The sequence below is a fragment of the Podarcis cretensis genome, assembly GCF_951804945.1.
Source record: "Podarcis cretensis genome assembly, chromosome: 15".
NCBI classification, from domain to species: domain Eukaryota; kingdom Metazoa; phylum Chordata; class Lepidosauria; order Squamata; family Lacertidae; genus Podarcis; species Podarcis cretensis.
In genome coordinates this window covers 29,213,522-29,233,708 of record NC_137185.1, presented here as the reverse complement: position 1 = coordinate 29,233,708, position 20,187 = coordinate 29,213,522, and the positions used below count along the sequence as shown (strand labels likewise).

General features: G+C 48.1%; 2 protein-coding genes across 2 annotated transcripts; one reads left to right on the top strand and one right to left on the bottom strand.

Moving 5' to 3' along the window:
- Positions 1–2,031: 2,031 nt before the first annotated feature.
- On the top strand, positions 2,032–5,499 carry APOA1 (apolipoprotein A1). Its single transcript, XM_079954850.1, has 4 exons — positions 2,032–2,126; positions 2,929–2,996; positions 3,262–3,418; positions 4,512–5,499. The coding sequence occupies exons 2-4, from the start codon at positions 2,954–2,956 to the stop codon at positions 5,143–5,145; spliced, it is 834 nt and encodes a 277-aa protein (XP_079810976.1). The 5' UTR covers positions 2,032–2,126; positions 2,929–2,953; the 3' UTR covers positions 5,146–5,499.
- Positions 5,500–6,400: 901 nt separating this feature from the next.
- On the bottom strand, positions 6,401–13,204 carry APOC3 (apolipoprotein C3). The gene is made up of 4 exons (XM_079954893.1): positions 13,165–13,204; positions 9,517–9,592; positions 8,401–8,524; positions 6,401–7,181 (listed from the first exon to the last, which is right to left on the bottom strand). Exons 2-4 carry the CDS (start codon positions 9,572–9,574, stop codon positions 7,082–7,084), a joined length of 282 nt encoding a protein of 93 aa, XP_079811019.1. The 5' UTR covers positions 9,575–9,592; positions 13,165–13,204; the 3' UTR covers positions 6,401–7,081.
- Between the last annotated feature and the right edge of the window lie 6,983 nt (positions 13,205–20,187).

The following is a 20,187-nucleotide window of genomic DNA, read 5'->3' as shown; positions in this document are numbered from 1 at the left end:
GGAACTACAGCTGCAGTCCTCAGTAAGGCTGTTCTGATGTGTATGGGCTTCAGCTAAAAGCCTGGCAGAGTTTCCCTTGCTGTTATCTCCTGTGTCCCCAGCCTCAAAGTTGCCATAGATATCAAAACTCTTGATGGAATGGCAGTAAAAGGACACATGCAAAATGGTGCTAACTGATAGGGATTATTAGTCTTTATGGTGCCCTTAGACTTGGCTTTTGCTCCAACAGACTAAGACATGTATGGAAACAGAGTCAGGATGTGTTTCTCGTCTTTTGGAGAGTAACTCCCCCTCCCTCTGGAGACAGGTTTCCTGGCACTGTGAATTCTAAGATGAGTGGCAGCCCCACTTTTGTGGAGGTTTCATGTAATCAGGCTCCGCCCTCCCATGGCAGAGAAAGCCATGCCCAGAATTTCATGCATTCAGTTGCACCAGCCTTCCTATCTGATGTAAAATCCAGCACTCTCAAGGAGAGGCTGAGGTTTATTGGATGTATGTGTTGCTTCACACTGAATAAAGTCCTGAAGTGATTTGCAACTAAGTAAAACATAACAGTGATACAATCACGTCAGCATATTAAAAACAGCACAATACTGTATCATTGGTGCTGCCTAAATGCCCAAGAAAACAAAAGGATGGCAAGGTTGGCACCAGGTGGGCCTCCCTTGGGGGAGAGCATTCCATTAAGTTGGGAAGGCAATTTTCGGGCCTTTCCAACCTTGAACAATGAGATGGAATCTCAGAAGTCATGGGATGGGTCCATAACTCTGGCAGATCACTTGCTCTGCCCACAGTAGGTCAATCTCTGGTATCATCAAGTTTGAAAAATGATCAGAAAGACCCTTGCCTGCCTAAGATCCTAGAAAACCCCAATCAGAGGACACCAGCCTCCTCAGTGTTTTGGACAGTGATTCCCATCATCCCCCTTGACCTTCCTGGCTGTGGCTGATGGGAGTTGTAGTTCGACAACTTCTGGAACACGTCAGGTTGGGGAAGGCTGGAGTAGACCGTATCACGCCATGACAAAGTCTCATCTGGTATAAGGCAGTTTCCTGTGTTAAGGAGACGCCTGTGTTAAGGAGACTGTGTTAAGGTCAGAGGGTGGGGCAAAGATAATCCACATTATCTCCCCGGGCCAGCAATCCAAGAATGAAGTAGGCAGAATGAGCAAATGCATCCAAATGCTTGAGTCTGCACAATGTGTTCAGATTGCAGTTACTCTCTTAGTGGAGTCAGGAGGTTTTCTTGGTGTAGATAGAGCCTCAGACATCTTTGGAACAACCCTCTACGGCTGTGGTGGTTCTTCCCATAGAGCTGCTTTCCCTAACCTGGCTCTGTCCAGATGTTTTGCACTCCAAAGAAAAATAATCAGGCACTTGCTGGAAGCAAGAGCCCTTCTCCCCGATAACTGCCCATTTGCTGTGTGCAAAACCCTTTTTCTTCCTCTTGTGTATGGGGAAGCGTTCCAGTGTGTGAACCCCCACCATCACTTGCAGCCAGGTCCAAGTCAGCCACTTTCTCTGATGTTTGTCCTTGTCAAGAGAGGTGAGGTTTCGCCTGGGGAAGTGGGGGGCTAGGATAGAAAGCAGCTTAAGGTAGGTACAACTTTCCTTGCACGCTGGCTCCCCAGCAAAGGAGAACAACCCCAGTTATTGGCCTGTTGTTAAAGGCTTGCCTGGCCCATGCTGGGAGGCTTCAGGTCACAGAGTTGTTCTCCTGAAGTTATTGCTAAAGGCACTTAGGACAGAGTCCTCAAACCACTTGGGAACAACAACAGGAGCCTTGCAAATCTCCTTCCTTGGCGGCTGCCCAGCTGAGCGGAGAGGTCCGTGGGGTTCCTGTTCTGCCCACAAGTGCAAATCTGGGTCAGAGAGCTGGCCCCAGGCCCAGCTTCTGTGTTTGTTCCGGAGTCCCTTGCCAGGCCCCTGTTGCTCCTTGATCGTGCGCGTTCCCCCTGGGGATGTGTGTTTGATCCTTGAACTCTAAGCGCCACATAGTCACGACTTGGGAGTGAATTCCCCATTTACAGCTTTGACTTATCTTCGGCAATAAACAACCACCTCTGGTATAAATAGCCACCGCCGAGAAGGATCGGTCACACGAAGCAGCAGACGCTGAAAGGACTGGTAAGAATCTGGGCCTCTCCTGGTACTATGGCTTGCTTCTCTCTCTTTTTCTCTCTTCCTCTTTCTCTCTTCTCTCTCCCTCTCTCAAAGCTCTTTGAAAAGACTTTGCTTCCCCTGCAGAGAAGTTGCCTCTCCATTTCTTTCTTGATCAGCCTTTGCCGACTCCCCGGTGCCCACCCGATGTTTTGGACCACAGATCCCATCAGCACCAGCTAGCACAGCAGCCCGAGCACATCAGGAGGGCACCACCAGGTTGGCAAAGGCTGACTTGGTTGTTCTGCCTGGGGCTTCCTCTTGGATATATCAATGGATACCTTGGGGTGTATACCTTTGGAAGGGAAGCTCATTGGACTCTTCCAATGAGCAGGTGCCCCAGCCTGGGAAGCATCTCTGGGCATCTTGCTGCTGCTGGGCTAGGTGGATGTAGCAGATCTTGTGCGCAGCAATTCTTGCTTAAGGGCCGAAAGAGCTGCCCTGTGGGGTCATGCCAAGGGGAGCCCACCTCACCTCGAATCCGGCTGCTTCTCAAAATGACCAGCCAGGTGCCTCCAGGGAATCCCACAAGCAAGACATTATGGTAACTAGTCCTCCTGTGTTGCTTGCTAACTGGCAAGATCCACTGGATCTGGTCTTCCCATTGGCTCTTCTGACTAATAGCTCATCTTTAGCAGGCCTCTTTTTCTCCTCACTTCCAATTTCTCTCTTTCTTGGTCTTGGGAGAGAAAAGCTCAAGAAATCCTTTTGTTGTTGTTTTTCTACATCTTTGTGGATTCTTCTGGCCTGACGTGATCCCCTTCTGCAGTCTCCAGGTTGGAAAGCATTGCAAGATGAGAGCCATCACAGTGACCCTGGCCCTGGTGTTCCTCACAGGTGAGTGACCCTGTGCTCATGGGGAGGGAATGGCAGCTCTCCCTGAGGCAGCCCAACTCCTGCCCAAGAACCTTGGGGGGATGAGCTCTGAAGGACATGCTCTGATCTCTGCTAATCTCTGCTTGCGCGTGGAGGGAGGAGTAGCCGTAGAGGAGTGGACTCTGCCTTCGCAGGGCCGAACTGGGGGAGACCTGGCTTGCTTTTGACTGCCCCTTTCTAAACACTCTGCCCTTAGGCTCTAACCATTATTGCATTGCTTCTGCAGGAACCCAGGCCCGCCACTTCTGGCAGCAAGATGAGCCCCAACAAACCCCCTTGGAGCGTGTGCACGACGCTCTCACTGTTTACGTAGAAACCATCAGGACTGGTCTCCGTGAAGCCATCACTCAGCTGGATAACTCTGAATGGGGCAAGGAAGTAGAGTGAGTAGCAAATTAGGGGCAAGCAGGGAATAGACTGGCAGGCTGTAGGCTTTTGGGGTGGCCAAAGCTCCTTCTCCTTTATCTCTTCAGGAGATGATGCTTCTGCCTCAGGAGGGCTTTCCATCTGTGCAGTGAGGGAGGGGGGGGCAGGGAGGAGTGGCTGGCTGGCTTTGTGGATACCTGTGGAGGCCTTTCCAAACCCATGTCCCCCAGATCTCCATTCACCCTCATGGAACTGTGGTGCAGCACCGACCTCCTCCCTCCCCCCCCCCCGGCTAAAAGCCAGATATGGGGTGTGTGTGTGTGTGTGTGTGTGTGTGTGTGTGTGTGCCTTACATCCACTCTGATCTCAGGGGCCTTCCCTGGGAGGGACAGCCCCACAAAATCTAGAGGGGCTGGATTACGTGACCCGCCTCACCCCACCCCACCCTGGCTGGGCTACTGAACAGCATCACAAATTCATAGCCGAAAGAGGAGCCTCAAATATACTTTTTTAGGCAACTGCTAAATAGACATGCCTTGTATGAACCCTATAAACAGATTTTAAAAAAATGAAATTAGACAACCAAGGTGTGTATGTGACAGGGTGGGGGGAGGAATCCTTTTATAAAGGCTGAGTAGATACCATATTTTTATCGACGCAGCCTTGGCTCATGTTGGCTGCTGCTGCTGCTGCTATTTGGGCGAGGAGGCAGTTTTGGCAGGTCGCTGTGTTGGGTTCAGACAGCGGAGAGGCTCCTCTTTTGCTGTGATGAGCTTCTCCCAAGAGAGCATCCCCACTCCAAAGGCAAGACCCAGCTCTGGCACTCTAAGGCATTCCAACATGTTGGAAAGAGCAAAAGACACTAAAACAAAGTGGCCTCCCCAAAACCGATGGCCAGAGCAGAGGGTGGCTTCCTCGCTTCTGCTCCACATTGTATAAAGAGGTAGCAGAGACCCTGACCTTCCTTAGCAGAACAGGAGGTTGAAATTGGCTGGTGCTTCTGGAGGAGAGAGGTGCTTCCTCCTTCTTCTGTGTTGGAGCAAGAGGTCTGGGCACCAACTCTGCCCGCTCTTCACCCACTAACTTGGTCTCCCCATCCTCTCTCTGTAGCCTAAGCCTGGTTCCGAAATTGGACAAGGCGCACCAGATATTAGCTGAGTTGCACAAAGAAATAGCCCCCGAGATGGAAGAACTAAAGCAAGAGCTGAAAGTGCACTGGGACAAGGGGATCGAGGAGCTGAAGAAGCACTTGGAAAGTGTGAATGCCAATATCCAGCCCTACTTTGATGAATTCAGCAAGAAGCTCCACCAGGAAATAGAGGCTCTCCGGGCCAAGGCAGAGCCCATTGAGCAGGAGGTGAAGCAGATTATGCGCCAGAACCTGGAGACAATTCAGGAGAAGGTGAGGCCAGTGGCCGAGGAAGCGCGGGACAAGCTGCGGGACCATGTGGACGAGCTGCGTGCAAAGGTGGCCCCCCATGCCGAAGAGATGCGCCAGAGGCTGAGCCAGAAGCTGCAGGAGCTCCGGGAGCAGGGCGCCCCCAAGTTGAGAGAGTTTCAGGCCGAGGCCCAGAAGCACTTCACCGCCCTGCGGGAGAAGATCGGACCCATGGTGGAGAAGGTGCGTGAGCAACTGCCTACTAGCGTGGAAAGCGTCAAGACCTATTTGGAGGGCCTCATCGCCAGTGTGCAAAAGGTCGTGGAGGACGAGGTGAAGAAGGGGCAGCAACAGCAGGCCGCCTAGAGAGAAGCATGGCAGCCCCTCTCCTTCCAGGATCCTGCCTGGACCTTTGGGCCTCCCCCTTCCCTCTGGTCAGGGTTCCTCTGAATAAGCACTGCCTCCCCACTTTGGTATTTATCGCTGACCTTTCCCACCCCACATTTTGGCACCACAACCCTGGGTGGGTTAATGGGGTGTGAGCAGGGAAATGAGGGCTTGCAACTCCTCCCCACGCCCTTAAGACCCCAGCTGGAAGACCTCAGGCTGGAGTGGAAGAAAACCTAGCTTCTCTCCCCCTCTTCTCCCCGCCGCCATCCCCACCTGTTCAGTCCAGTGCCTCTCTCCTTCTCATTTGCAGAATAAAAAGCAACTTTAAGAGATATGGCTATTGTGTGGTGGATGTCTGCTGCCATGAAGGGGGCTGGGAGCTGTAGGGCACGACTGGGGGGGGGGGTCAGAAGGGGGAGGGCAGTGAGAGGTGGGTAGGAACTGAAGCGTTGGCATTTGGGGTGGGGGTGGGGATTCCTTTTGCAGGTTTTGCCAGTCCAAAGGTCTCGTTTCCTCCTGGCTAGTTCTGTGGGTGTCTCCCCACCATGCCCAACGCCTTAGTGGGGGAGGGAGGCTTAGACTAAGAGAGGGTGGGTCCAGAAGGAGGGAGAGGAGGCTGCTTCAGGTGCCAGATGTTTTGGGGTTAAAAGATAGAGGGAGTTGTCTGCAGGCAAGGACAGCTGCCTCAAAGAGGTTCAGGCCATATAGACCCCTGGATGAACTTGCTAGGGATGCAGCAGTGCCCCCATGCAACAGCACAGCTGCCCAGTGCCCCTGCAATCTCTTGGCAAGGCCAAGTGGAAGAAGGCTGCCGCCACTGTGTGAGACAGATTTTTGGTTTATTCCCTGTTTATTCCCAGCTCTTGGAATCAAAAATATATTGGGACTGGGAAGAACTAGAGGGAGTTTGGGAGGGGGGCAGAGCCAGGGAAGAAATCCCTGCCGTTTGAGGGCAAAGAGATCGGCCTTACTTCTCTCTCTCTCTCTCTCTCTCTCTCTCTCTCTCTCTCTGTGTGTGTGTGTGTGTGTAGAGCCCACCACAAAAATGTACACTCAACTCAGCAGTTTGTTTAAAAAACAAAACAGGGCAGCTAAATCTGAAAGTGAACAAGTGCCTAGCCAATTATTGTCTTGGCCATTTGGCCTCCTGGTGGCAGTGGCTGCTATGCCAACTGATCTTTGTCCTTAGGTAGCGCAGGGCAGAACTTTTCTCAACTCTCCTGTGGGAGCCAGGAGGAGCTGCAGGAGACCCCCTGGCTAGGTGAAGATGCCTCTCTCCCTGCTTGCTTGCCTGCCACCACCAAACCCACCAAACCTAGGTCACCACGAACACATCAAGATTCTCTCTCTCCTTTCCCCCTTCCTCAGATTCAGGCCAAATTCATCCCAACTGGCAGCAGGAGGGAAGGGATTAAGCAGGTGCCCTGATAGGGTGAAGTTTTGATTCTGGAGAGTGAGTTTTAACTGGAAAGGGTCTTTACCCAGGATGCCTCCCCCTGCCCACTTACATAGTTGCTCAAGGAAGGGGATCCCACCCACATCTGGAAAGGTGATTGTTTTGCTCTTGGGTGGTTCTGGTGGGAAACCACTGAAAGCCTCCCAAAAAGTCTTTTTGAAAGTGTCTCTCCTGCTCCATCAAGACCTCTGCCCAGTTTGCTTTGTTGGTTCACAGCAAGAAACTCAACCATGCAAAGGGTTTGCAAGATTTAATGGGGGAAAGTGCCACGCTTAATGAACATTGAGATGTCTGAGGGAAGGAGGGAATGAAGGAGTGACTAGGCAGGGCAGGGAAAAGGAGAAAGAGTGGCAAATGTTGAAACCCTTGCCCATCACTGAGGACAACTTTAGCACCCTGCCGCTGTACTGGGAAGGGCGAGAGATCCTCCTGGAATTGTGTGGAATCAAAATTCCATCATGCTGCAGGTGCCGGCGTCTTCAAAAATGTGGCAATCTTCTCCTTTACACGGCCAAAGTATTGAACTGCATTTGCCCAGCCGTTAGTGATCCATTCCCTAAAAGGCAGTAGGGGTGGATTGAAGGAAAAGGTGCATTTAATAGCTGTGGATCCCTCCCTAAAGAGTCACTTAGTGCAGCGTGGCAAATGAGAGCTTTTCTTGATTTCAGAAATTCCCCCACCCCAACCCCTTTAGGAAAGTAGGAATTCCAAGCCCCCTGAAAGCCTGGCTATTGCCAGAGTTCTACTACACCCACTGTGTGTTGCAAGAACCTTCCATGTCTGCGGGCCCAGAAGTAGCCACCTCTGCCCCACGTGTTGTGACAGGCGCCAATAGCACCTTTGGGGTCTCAGCAAGAGGCTGCTGCCCCAGGGGAGACAGTGGGTGGAAATTAATAATAATAATAATAAGAGTTTGGATTTGATATCCCGCTTTATCACTACCCGAAGGAGTCTCAAAGCGGCTAACATTCTCCTTTCCCTTCCTCCCCCACAACAAACACTCTGTGAGGTGAGTGGGGCTGAGAGACTTCAGAGAAGTGTGACTGGCCCAAGGTCACCCAGCAGCTGCATGTGGAGGAGCGGAGACGCGAACCCGGTTCCCCAGATTACGAGTCTATCGCTCTTAACCACCACACCACACTGGCTCTCAAGGCTTTCCTTATGCCAAAGAGGGGATTCTAGGATTCTAGGAAGGGGGGCAGGTTCAGGAGATAATCCTGTTTGCTGATACGTGCAGCCCCACACGGCATGCATCAAGGGTGCCATCTCACCCTCAGGATCGTGGGTGCCCACCGCCATAACACAGATGTGCAATGACACACGCACATGCCTGCATGTAGTGTGTGTGACGTCACATGCTGGATTTTTGGAAGGGGGCTCCTCCAAAACCACAATGCAACACTGTGCATCATGTGTGTGATGTCACACACACTATGTGCAGTTTTGTGCATGTGACATCGCATGTCATCGTTGTAGTGGCCAGCAGCTCTGCCTCCGAATTTGAGCCCCAACCTCGGAAACAGGTGACTCACTGGCTGGCTGCAAAGGGTGGAGCTGAACTGCTTCTCTCTTGGCTGGCTGGTTGGCTGTCACCGATTTTGCTCATTGACTTTATGGCTCTGCTCATTATATTATTGTGGATGCCTAAGCACCCATGGCCCCCTGGAGTTGGCTCCTATGGCATGCATCCACCCCCCACCCCCACCCCGGTCCCTCCTTCCCTTCTGCTCTGTCCCAACCTTTCCCCTTCCTTGAGCTTGGAATGCCTCCCCCACCTGGCCTGCTGGGCTGCCTCCGACTCTCGGAGGGTGGTGAAGCGCTCCTGGGTCTTTTGGATGGCTTGCTGGGCAAAGACTTGCACTTTGGCCACCAAACTCTCCTTTGGGGCATCTTGAGCTTCTGCAAGACAAAAAAGAAAAGGGAGCGGGATATGGAGCAAACAAGCACTTTCCCGCTCCCCTCCCTACACAAACACTTCCCCCTCTATTTGGGGGGAGAGGAGGACAGAATCTCAGCCGCCTTGTTGGTTGATTTCCCATGCCAAAGAAATAGGGGTGAGGACCACATGGGTTGTGTGAATGATCTGTCCTTCCAGGCGCATCCTATCCCCACCAGGTGTGCCTTTGCCTCCAGCTTCAGCCAAGGAGTGATGATCATGTAAGCTAGAGAGCCCATGACACGCAGACCCTCCAAGTGTCCCTATTTTCCAGGGTAAAGGTAAAGGGACCCCTGACCATTAGGTCCAGTCGTGGCCGACTCTGGGGTTGCGGCGCTCATCTCACTTTATTGGCTGAGGGAACCGGCGTTTGTCGGCAGACAGCTTCTGGGTCATGTAGCCAGCATGACTAAGCCACTTCTGGTGAACCAGAGCAGCATACGGAAACGCCATTTACCTTTCCACCAGAGTGGTACCTATTTATCTACTTGCACTTTGACATGCTTTCGAACTGCTAGGTTGGCAGGAGCAGGGACTGAGCAACGGGAGCTCACCCCGTTGCGGGGATTCGAACCGCCGACCTTCTGATCGGCAAGTCCTAGACTCTGTGGTTTAACCCACAGTGCCACCCACATCCCATTTTCCAGGGACAGTCCTGGATTTACAGAAGCTGTCCTGGTTTCTCATTTGATCCCTGAATGCCCTGCTTTTCCTTAGGACGTGCCCTATCTTCATCAGAGAAATGTTGGATGGGATGGTAGGATATCTCTAGTTTCATGGGAGAATTGTTGCAGGGCATTCAGTTGGTGGCCCCAAGGGGAGGGATCCCCCTTCCTCTTCCCACCAGGAGCCAAGTAGCTGGCTGGATTTCAGTTGTTCCCCTTGCACCCTCTTCCACACAGGCAGGCATGTGTGAGAGCAATACTGTTCTGGCACTGGGGTGGGGGTTTCTTACGTGCAAACGCAGCAAGCAGCGCCAGAAGGACAAAGAGCAGTGGAAGGGGCCTTCTCATTCTGTCGCTTGGCTGGACCTGTGATGGGAAGGAAAGGCAGGTCAGATCACCATTGGCTACTGAAGGCCCAGAAGGCACCATCCCCAGTAGTCTGGGGCTGAGGCGACGCCTGTGCTAGACTAGTGCCGGAACCGTCATTCAGCTGTGCAGAACAGGGTGTTGAGAAGGAAGGGCTGCTGTAGCCCAGGGGTAGAACATCGGTTCTGATGCAGTTTTGTATCAGCTTTGCATGCTGAAGGTCACAGGTTTGGTCCCCGCTTTCCAGCGACTCTATATAGGTTTGGGAGAGGCCCCACCTGACAAAACACTAGAGAACTTCTTGCTGCCAAGCCATGCGGATCATAGAATTGTAAGGTTGGTCTGTGTTGGAGATGTAAGGTATCAGAGAGATCCTTATATCATGTATGGTAGGGATGTGATAAAATAAAAAAATTGGGGGGAAATATACATGAGGAACTGAAAAAAAAATGTTTAAAACAATTGGTAAGAAGCCGGAAACATTCCTTTTAGGAATTATAACAAATGACATCCCCAAAGACGTGAAGAGAATCTTTTTATATGCAACAGCTGCCGCAAGGTTATTGATTGCAAAAAATTGGAAATCAGAAGAAGTACCAACATTGAAAGATTGGCAATATAATTTTTTTTGAAATGATTGAATTAGCAAAAATGACGGCAACAATTAGAATGCAATCTAATCAAAATCTCAAACAGGAATGGAAATGTGTAGAAGAATACATGACCAAAAGATGCTCCAACAAGAACTTACTGATGTGTATAGACTGATTTCACAAAGTCAAGTTAAGTGAAGCTAAGCAGATATATAAGATTGAATGTTTAATTATTAAGATACAAAATTACAATCTCAATAATAAAGTTACAAAATAATAACAAGGAAGTCACACACGGGTGGAGGGAAGACACGGGGGAAGAAATAAGAAATGGATAAATGTTGTTACATTATGAAATGTGAAAATGTGAGTTTACGAATATAATGTATATGTATCAATATGTAAAGATTTCATATATGTATTGCAACATTAATAATAAATAAATTAAGTGCAGAGAGAGAGAGAGAGAGAGCGAAAGAATCGTAAGGTTGGAAGGGACCCGAGGGTCATCTAGTCCAACCCCCTGCGATGCAGGAATCTCAACTCAAGCAGCCATGACAGATGGCCACCCAACTTAAAAACCTCCAAGGAAGGAGACTCCACAAAGATAGTGTGGCAGATGGACAGACGTCTGACTTGGGAGAAGACAGCTAGCTAGCTTCTTGTGTTCCTAGCTTTTGGCAAGCCCTGGGATTTGGCAAGCCCCCGTAGAGTTCAATCCCACACCCAACTCTGCTACCAGGAGGGTGGGCATCAGCGCTCAGTGGCAGAGCTCCCACTTGCCATGCATGCAGGGGGTCCCAAGTTCCATCCCCACTCAGCAGGATCCAGAAGGTCTCTGGTGGCTGGGCTTGGAAAGGGACTTTGCTTTACCTAACCTGGGACAGCACCTGCCAGTCAGATTTGGCAAGGCTGGGGCCAAATTTGCCATATATCTGCTTCAGGATAAGGTGCCCTGTTGTGCCCATTAGGTGATCCAAGCCGGTACCTTGGACCCAGTTCAGTTCCAGACCAGTTTGGGCAGGGTGTGGCCAGCTCAGCTGACGTGGCTTCCATAGGATATGCTGTTCCATAGATTGCAGCAGATGCTCCTTGAAATTTCCACCAGCTATTTTTAAAAAGAACAAAAGGATCCTAGACTATCTTCCTTGCCCCTTCTCTGTGCCTGTCTTCCTAGATGTGATGTCACTGTTTGTGGGGAGCAGTGGCAGACCTACATTATGGGAGCCCTGAAGCGTGAAAAGTCATGGGGGGGGGGGGGTGTTCCTTTGCAACCAGCAACAAAGTCTAGGTAAACACTGTTACCTTTTTCCTTTTTTTCCAAATAATCTTTATTAGTTTTTCAATTAGATACTCCACATACACATATTGTATTACATTTTACATTTATACTTGCTCTTCAGAGCTGACTTCCCTCCTTCCTTCTTCTGGTTTTTTATATCACATATAATTTTATCGCATTATTTTATTCCATTTTGTATATTGTTATTCATTTTCCATATTTGTCCATAGTATATCCACAAACAAATAAGTCCTCATGTTTATACAATTCTTGTTGTCTGTCAGTCTGTCACCTTTTTCAGTGGGGTTGTTCCACCACACCTTTACATTTGTGCTACTGACTCTCAAACTTTGGGGTTGTTGAAATATATATACAACAAAAAAGAATCAATTTGACTTAGTTCAATGCAACTGAAACTGAGTCTACTAGATGCAATTTTTTAAAAGCAATGTGTACTAAAGTTGCTTCTGGGGCCCCTCTGGGATTAAGGAACCTAAGGCTTAAGATTCATTAGTTTCATAGTACATCTGCCCCTGGTGGGGAGGGAAAAGCCCTCTGCACATCCCTAGAGTCACACTTCCTATTTCATCCTGGGAACTTTTCTAGGCTCAAACTGGTTTAGATTGATGTAGAAACTGAGGCTTGGCTTTTGCTGCCCAGCTCCCCATGGGACCCTGTGTCTCCTAAGTCCATGATCGGTCAGAGAAGACTGGATGGAGGCAGGATCCAGTAGAAAGCAAGGCAGATATTTATTTTTTCTTTTGCAACAGAGTTCTCTCCCCTCCTTCTAAGCAGGGAGAGAGACCCTGAACAAAAGTGTGCAGGAACCTTAAAGACTTTTGACATTGCCCAACCCCCCTTAAACAAAGACCCCCCCCAAAAAAATCATCATACATACATCATAGGAGGCAGTCTACAGCAGAAATCCTGTCTGCCAGGATACCTGATAATGGTTGCTGATTGCATTACCTGGGCAGTCTGGCCATTCTTTTGTGATGGTGAATACTTTCGTTCCTGAATCCAGGTCACAGGCTCACCCTATTCATACACAAATATGCCCTCCTAGCAGTTTGAAAACACGCCAGTGCAAGTAGATAAATAGGTACTGCTGCGGCGGGAAGGTAAACGACATTTCCATGTGCTCTGGTTTCCGACACAGTGTTCTGTTGCACCAGAAGCAGTTTAGTCATGCTGGCCACATGACTCAGAAACCTGTCTTTGGACAATCGCTGGCTGTTTCAGCCTGAAAGCGAGATGAGTGCTGCAACCTCATAGTCGCCTTTGACTGGACTTAACTGTCCAGGGGTCCTTTACCTTTACTCCCTTAAAACAGGATTTGTAAGCGAAAAGATAATGGGAAGGCTTTCCCCATTTACCTCCCTAAATGCAGAGGAATATTTGAGGTCATTGGGAGAGTCAAAATGGCTTCAGGATTGCTCTCCTGTACTATTTCAGACACATTTAGATACGTGCGCATTTATTGTATATTTATTGTAGATTTGAGACCTTAGAATTCCCTAAGCCCTAGCTCCCCTGTTGGCAAAAGGTAGGGGTGAGCAGTTCCTCCTTCGGGGAATATGCCTTTCTAAATGCACAAATCGGCCTGGAAGAAGTCAGATGCTCCAAAGCAGTTTGTGACTGAACAGACTCCCTTCCTGTCCCCTTTGCTCCACCCAGCAAGTCTCTCCCACTCTTACCTGTTCCTTCTTCTCAGGAGGTGCTGTCTGGCGCCTGCCTGGGCAGCTTCTCATTTATAAACCCCCAGGCTGTAGGGGCTATTGGACTAAAGTTCAACCAGGAGACCTGAGGGGAGGGGAACCATCTCTGGCTGACTCCCCTCCCCTCCTGTCGCCATGTTTGCTCAGCTGAAGCCTGTGCTGGAGGTGGAGAAATCCCCTCTCTCCACTACCAAGGTTCCTGCATTGGTTTGTGGGCAGCCCCTGCCTGGCCCTCTCTGACTTCGGCACTGGTCTTCCTTGTGGGCTAGCAGATGGCTCTTCTTCCCAGGGGTAGCACTCTAGCCTTACCCATTGCCCATGTATGCCAGGTACTCTTCCCCTTTGTTGAAGAAAGATGCTCCCATCATCTTTGTTGCGTAAGAGTCAGGAAGACACTGTGTGCCCAGGTTGGCACTCTGTGCTGCTGAGTCTGGCACTGGTGAGTTTCCTTTTTGCTTTTCACCAGTATTCTACTTGAGGAAGAGTTCGGTGCAGGTCAAAAGCTTGCACATTGCATTGGCTCATCGTTGACCCTGAATAAAATGGTGCGCCACAACCACCACCCTGCTCATTGTTTTGGGGAGCAGGAATTGATGCCTCTCTTGCTCTAGCAATGTTTGTACATATCCTTGCCTATTTGGGGCACATGCAAAGCTCATTCCAAGCTGCCTGTCAACACTGGCAGTGTTTGCAGTTCGGAATACTGCATTGTCAACAAGATTGCAGGAGGCAAAAACACCCTGGCTTTAGCTTGCTCTGCAGATGTCCCACAAATCTTTTGTCTTAACATTTGTTTAGAAGATAAGAAGAGCCTGTTGCTGGATCAGGCCAGCGGCTTGTCTAGTGGAGCATCCTGTTCTCACAGGGCCAACCAGATGCCTGTGGGAAACTCACAAAGCAGGATTCGACCAGAAAAGCACTTTCCATTTCTGTGGTTTCCAGCAACTGGTATTCAGAAGTACTGCTGTCTCCGTCTGTGGAAGTGAAACATAGCCATTGTGGGTTGTAGCAATTGATAACCTCCTCTATGAATTTGTCTAATCCTCTTTTAACGTACAGTGGTACCTCAGGTTATGTACTTAATTCGTTCCAGAGGTCCGTTCTTAACCTGAAACTGTTCTTAACCTGAAGCACCACTTTAGCTAATGGGGCCTCCTGCTGCCGCCGTGCCGCCATTGTGCGATTTATGTTCTCAACCTGAAGCAAAGTTCTTAACCTGAAGCACTATTTCTGGGTTAGCGGAGTCTGTAACTTGAAGTGTATGTAACCTGAAGCGTATGTAACCTGAGGTACCTCTGTATTTTAATATTCTGTTGGAAGCCACCCAGAGTGTCTGGGGAAACCCAGCCAGATGGTTGGGGTATAAATAAATTATTATTATTATTATTATTATTATTATTATTATTATGCCATCCAAGTTGGTGGCCATCATTGCTTCCTGTGGCAGAGAGTTCCACAGTTCTTCATGAAGCACTTCCTTTTCTCTGCCCTGAATCTTCCACCATTCGGCCATGTCAGCTGTCCATGAGTTCTAGTGTTGTGAGAGATGGAGAAGAACTTTTCTTCTTCCACTTTCTCTACTTTCTCTTATGTCGCATCTTACTCCCCTTTTTTTCTAAACTAAGGAATCTGAAACACTGCAACCATCCCTCACTGGGCAGTCGCTCCATCCCCTTGATCATTTTGCTCTCCCCTTTTCCAAACCCTTTCCTACTCTAAAATATTCTTTTTGAGGTGAGGCAACCAGAACTGCACACAACATCCCAAATGTGGTCACCCATAGATTTGTAGAGCTGCATTATATCAGCAATTTTATGTTCAATTTCTTCCTAATGATCCCTAGCATTGAATTTGTGGTTGTTTTTTTACAGCTGCCACACACTGGGTCAACATCTTTATCAAGCCATCTACTATAACCCCCCAAGATCTTGTTCCTGGTCAGTCACCACTAGTGCATATATGTGCATTTGCCCCACAAACATATAAATGTTTGATGTATTATAGTATTTTAATATTTTTGGGGAAGCCGCCCAGAGTGGCTGGGGAAGCCCAGCCAGATGGGTGGGGTATAAATAATTAATTATTACATGCATCACTCTACACTTGTTTACATTGAATTCCATTTGCCATTTCACCCGGTTTGGAGAGATCCTTTAGGAGCTCTTCACAGTCTCTTTTTCTTTCAACAACCCTGAGCAATTTAGTATCATCAGCAAACTTGGCCACCTCACTACTCACCCTTAACTGTAGATCGTTTGTCAACCAGCTGTGTCAGCCAAATCACCTCTACTTATATACTTCTTGGCACTTTCTAAGAACTCTAATAGATTCATGAGACAGGACTTGTCCTTGCAGAAGCCATGCTGTCTCTGCATCAGTAAGGCTTCTCCTTCTATGTGCTTGGGGATTTTTTTAATTGTTAACATTTTGAAGAAATAAAGTGAAATTGGGTCTTTGGGTCCAATTCCTGCCTGGGGGAACTTGCACTGCACAATGGAGCTCATGACAGCTTTGCCAGCTTCCTGCTCGAGTTTGGACTGTGTGTTGGCCTGGATCTGAGATACTTGCCCACTGTGTGCCTATTGTAGACAGTGGTGAGCTAAATGGAAGCTTCCTATGTTCCTAAGTGACCTATCCAGGCAATGCGGTGGTTCTTTCATCTATCTATTTATCTCTGACCCCTTGTTCCTGCCCCATCACTTTCCAGCTCCTGGAAGGTAACTGTCTGAACCAGGGAGCCTTCAGAATGGGAAAGAGCTCAAACCCGTCCAACAGTTTGTTGTCCCTCCTTCGTAATGCCTGAAGAGGGTTTCAGTCTCCTAGTGTTCCACGCCTTTCGACTTTTTGGGCCATTCTCCCACCTCCAGTATTTATCTGCTGATTTTTTTGTACTACTGCTTACCCCGGGCTTAACTTATATCTGCCAGTCCTTCTGTCTCTTGTGACTGCATGGTGCAATTTTGGCAAAGAATAGAAGCGCAGGAAGACTTGAATCAGTATAGATGGTTTTCTTGCAGGTTAAATGGACTCTTGTTGCTTCTTTGGGTGCATTGTCTTTTCCTGGAGCCTGTGGCTTGGCTCGCTTGCCAGAGCTGCCTCTTTGTCCTGCAGGCAGTTCTTACCTCCTTGTGATTTGCTGTGGTCTGGATTATGGAGGGTGGTGGGTGGTTGCCTGAGCTCACCAGCAGGGGGCAGAGCTGGCCAGCCTTTTTCTCCTTCCAAAAATTCTGTTAGAGGCCTCCATAGTACTCTGTGTATGAGGGATGCACTAGAATGAGTGACGGCCATTGGTAAGAATGGGCATCTGGGACTTCCGGGTTGGCGCCTCTGGCAATGGCGGAGCTCCTCTGATCGGGAGGAACTTACTCCATGAAAAACAGGGTCTGACCGCCACGGCGAAGGCGGAGACCCATTGAAATCACAAGCGGGAGAAGCTTGTGAACGTGGGATTCGGCTGGCACCTTTTGTGCCTCCCCTACTCGCGGGGAAACCCTGTTTTGGGGATCCGGAGCGACGTGGGGTGAGTGGCGCGGTGCTTTGAATCGACTGCTTCTTTCACGGAGTGAAGCCGCATTGCTGTTGCTGGAGAGCGCTGACTTTTTCCTGTGGACAATTGGATTTTAAACAACTACCCGTGAGTAGAACGGAAAATTGGATCTTTAAATACCTTAATTTGGCACCGAAGCGGGAAGGTCATAAACAGGAAGTCCACCTTCCGCTTTTGTAAACAGACTGAAGCAAAGACTTCAAGAGCTAAAGTCTTTGAAAGTTTTTGACAAAGGATTAAATCTCCATCGGTTAAAAATACAAAGCCCTCCTCGGAAGCAGGTGAAGAGGGGGGAAATTTTGAACTTAGCAAGCCTGCAGGAGTGAGGGGAAAATCAAATTACCACAGCTCTGAACCTGGGAACGGACTGCCAGATGACGTTTGGGGAAAGTTTATTGACAGTACGGATTTGACAGCTAGCTAAAATAAGAGTAAAATATTGTTTCCATTGTCCTCTGCTGCATTTAAAATGGAGGAAAAAGTAACTGAAAATCGAAACTATGTTTATTGCTTGAGTTGTGCTTGAAAGAACTGATACAAGTGGAGACTGTTTCCCTCTAGAGGGAGCTTTTGAAACTGTTATAGGAGTGTAACTGGGAGGTCTCCAGCTGCAAGATAAGGATTCTGAGAACCAGAGATTGACCTTGGACCATTCAAAATGTTGATAGGAGAAGTTATTGTGACTGCATTATGTAAGATAAACTATTCGCTGGAAGAGCTTCATAAAAAGACGGATGACATGACTTTTAAAATTGATAATTTAGAACAGAAAGTGACTAATTTGAGACAAAAAGCGAGTACCAACACAGAAATAATTCAGGACCTGGCACAGGAACCCACTTTGGCAGAACAAATGGTGGAGGAAAAGGAGAAAGTTGTTGTTTTTGAACCTAAAATAACACAAACGGGATCCTTAATTTTACAGAAGCAAATTCAGGACTATAAATTGAGGCCTTTTATGATTGAATCTAGAAAAAGCCAGATTTTGAGGATTGGATCACGGCTTGGACTGAAGAAGGAAAGTTGGAAAGATCCCTCTATCCAGGGATTAATTGACTTTTGGGACATGGACTTGGATTTGGAGGAGATTGAAGTTTTGGGGGCCTTTGGATTTGGAGGAATCTTGAAATACGTCCTGAAATATTTTATAGACCCTAGCTTCAACTATGGAAATTTGGCTGAACTGTCCAGAAGGAATAAAAGTATTGTTAGGATGGAGTTTTCTCGAGATTAGCTCTCTAGCATTAAAGAATATGAAGAAGATCTGCAGAAGGGACATGGAAAAGAGTTAAGAGCCTCGGACATAAGATCTCCAGGTTGATGGACTATATGGAATTGACGGAAAGGACTGGCAGAATCCGAAACCAGGGAGAGGAGTTGATGGAAGAAGATTGGAAAATTTAAAGTTTATATATAGAAACGTCGCAAAATTAATGAGTGATAGAAAAATGGTGGATTGATATTTCATGGATTTAGCAGAAATGTTATAAGGAGTCAAGCATATATAAGTATTTTAGTTTTAATGTTAAAATAAGGTTAAAAAATATGTTATTTATAATATGATAGAGAATAGAGAAAGATGGAAAGGATTTGCTGAAATAACTAGTAGAAGTGGAATACAAAAAGGGAGGTGAGAGGAGGTTGAGGAAACAAGGGAATGAAAGAAAAGGTATCGAAAAGGGGGGATGTATTTTTTTAATTGTTTTTGTTTTGTTTTATTTAGGGTTAGGGATAGGGAGTGGGTTTGGTTTAGTTTAGTTTAATGTGTTTAGTTTAGGTTGTGTTTTGTATTGTTTATATATTGTACTGTATTGTCTTTTTTCTTCTTTTGTTTTTTCTCTTCTGTCTTCTTTCCTTTTAAAAGCAATAAATATTATTAAAAAAAAAAAAAAGAATGGGCATCCAGGAAACCTTGAAAAATCTTGCATTACACAACGGAACGGCCTTAAGGAATGAATGAGCTCATCTTTGGACCTCCTGCCTGTTGCCATCCCTGGTTGAGCTCTGCCCCTCCATCCTGCACATCAAATCTGCCTCACCTTGGACTGTGACCTCAAGATAACACATTGCAGACAGGCCAGAGAGCAGTGCCATAAAGTGGTTTCTTCTAAACCAAGAGAGATGCCTGGAAGCCCGAAACCCTTATCCTGCCAGTTGCGGGTTGGCTGTTTTTGCTTGGTGGGGAGGGAGAGGCACTCTGCACACGGTCAGAGGCACAGTCCAGTCTCACATTGCTGAGCTCTGCATTCTGTCTCCAACAGAGATGGTGCTCTAATGACTCCCTTGGCGAGGGGGAGTGAAGAGAGAGCTCAGCTTCTGTCAGCAAGAAGCTGAACTGACTGATGTGTGATGTGCAAGGCCGAGACTTTGCCCACTGCCTTTGCTAAGCCTGGAAATGGCCAAGGGTTAAACAGCAGAAATGCAATGCAAGGGAGTTTGGCCCCTGCCTTGCCTCACAAGCAGACGCTCAAGAAGGAGTCCAAACCCAAGGGGGTTGCTGAGATGGAAGGGGACAGGCTCCAGGACCTCTCAAGCTCTCGAGGTGTCAAATGTGGGGTGACAATGGCCACATCCAGACCATTCCTTAAAAGCACCATAATACCACTTTAAAGGTCCATGTTTAAAGGTGAACTACCTAATTTGTGCCATCCCAAACAATCAGCAAACAAGAACATAACCTTCCTTTGAAATTCACACTCCTTTGGATGTTGCAGCGTGGTTCTCCAGCCAAGTAACGGGTACAAAAATGAATGCTGGAAGGAAGTGTACATAACAGACAAAGGTGCATTGCATCAGGGGAAAATTCTTACAAAAACATGTCTAATTTAGGGGGAATTCATGCTATCATAGAAGTGTGTGTGTGTGTGTGTGTGTGTGTGTGTGTGTGTGTGATGGGGGGGAGAGAGAGAGAGAGAGAAACTGACAAGTTGTTGTTGCTTCTTTCTCCCAGAAGTCCTTGCTGCTATCAGTTTGTACCCAGAAAACATAGCCGACCTTCCCTGTCACCTGTTACATTCCATGTTAAGACTCTTACAAACTCCACATCTTTGGGCCTTTCATCGTCCCAGTTTTTTCATCTCCATGCCCCTCCCCTCCTTCGTTTTGTTTACTCTCCAGAAAACCAACCACCAAAGTGGGAAAGCAGCACTCAAGTGAGGGCTGAAGGTGAGTGGGAGGGAGGGGAAACTCCAGGCGCTTCCAATAACAAACAAGAGCAAATAAACTGTTTGGATTAGCAGTTCTTATCAAGCACATAAGACATTATGTCCCCAAGAAACTTTGTTTAACATCCAGCGGGGGTCCAGGGTGGGGGGAGTTGGCCATTTTCTTACTCTGGGGATAAACAATTTTGTTGTTAAACAGAGAATGGCAGCATGCGACAGGGCCCCTTTGGCAGTGGCTTCCAAACCTGGGAACTCTCTGCCCTTGATGTACACCTTGCCCCAACATTAGGA

Bases quoted from the DNA above. Each gene is read 5' to 3' on its own strand.
- APOA1 (XM_079954850.1), top strand. From the start codon at position 2,954: ATGAGAGCCATCACAGTGACCCTGGCCCTGGTGTTCCTCACAG. The intron at 2,997-3,261 runs GTGAGTGACCCT...TTGCTTCTGCAG, and splicing joins GGCCCTGGTGTTCCTCACAG to GAACCCAGGCCCGCCACTTC. The intron at 3,419-4,511 runs GTGAGTAGCAAA...CTCTCTCTGTAG, and splicing joins GAATGGGGCAAGGAAGTAGA to CCTAAGCCTGGTTCCGAAAT.
- APOC3 (XM_079954893.1), bottom strand. From the start codon at position 9,574: ATGAGAAGGCCCCTTCCACTGCTCTTTGTCCTTCTGGCGCTGCTTGCT. The intron at 8,525-9,516 runs GTAAGAAACCCC...TTTGTCTTGCAG, and splicing joins GCTGCTTGCTGCGTTTGCAC to AAGCTCAAGATGCCCCAAAG. The intron at 7,182-8,400 runs GTGGGGGAGGCA...ACTGCCTTTTAG, and splicing joins GAGGCAGCCCAGCAGGCCAG to GGAATGGATCACTAACGGCT.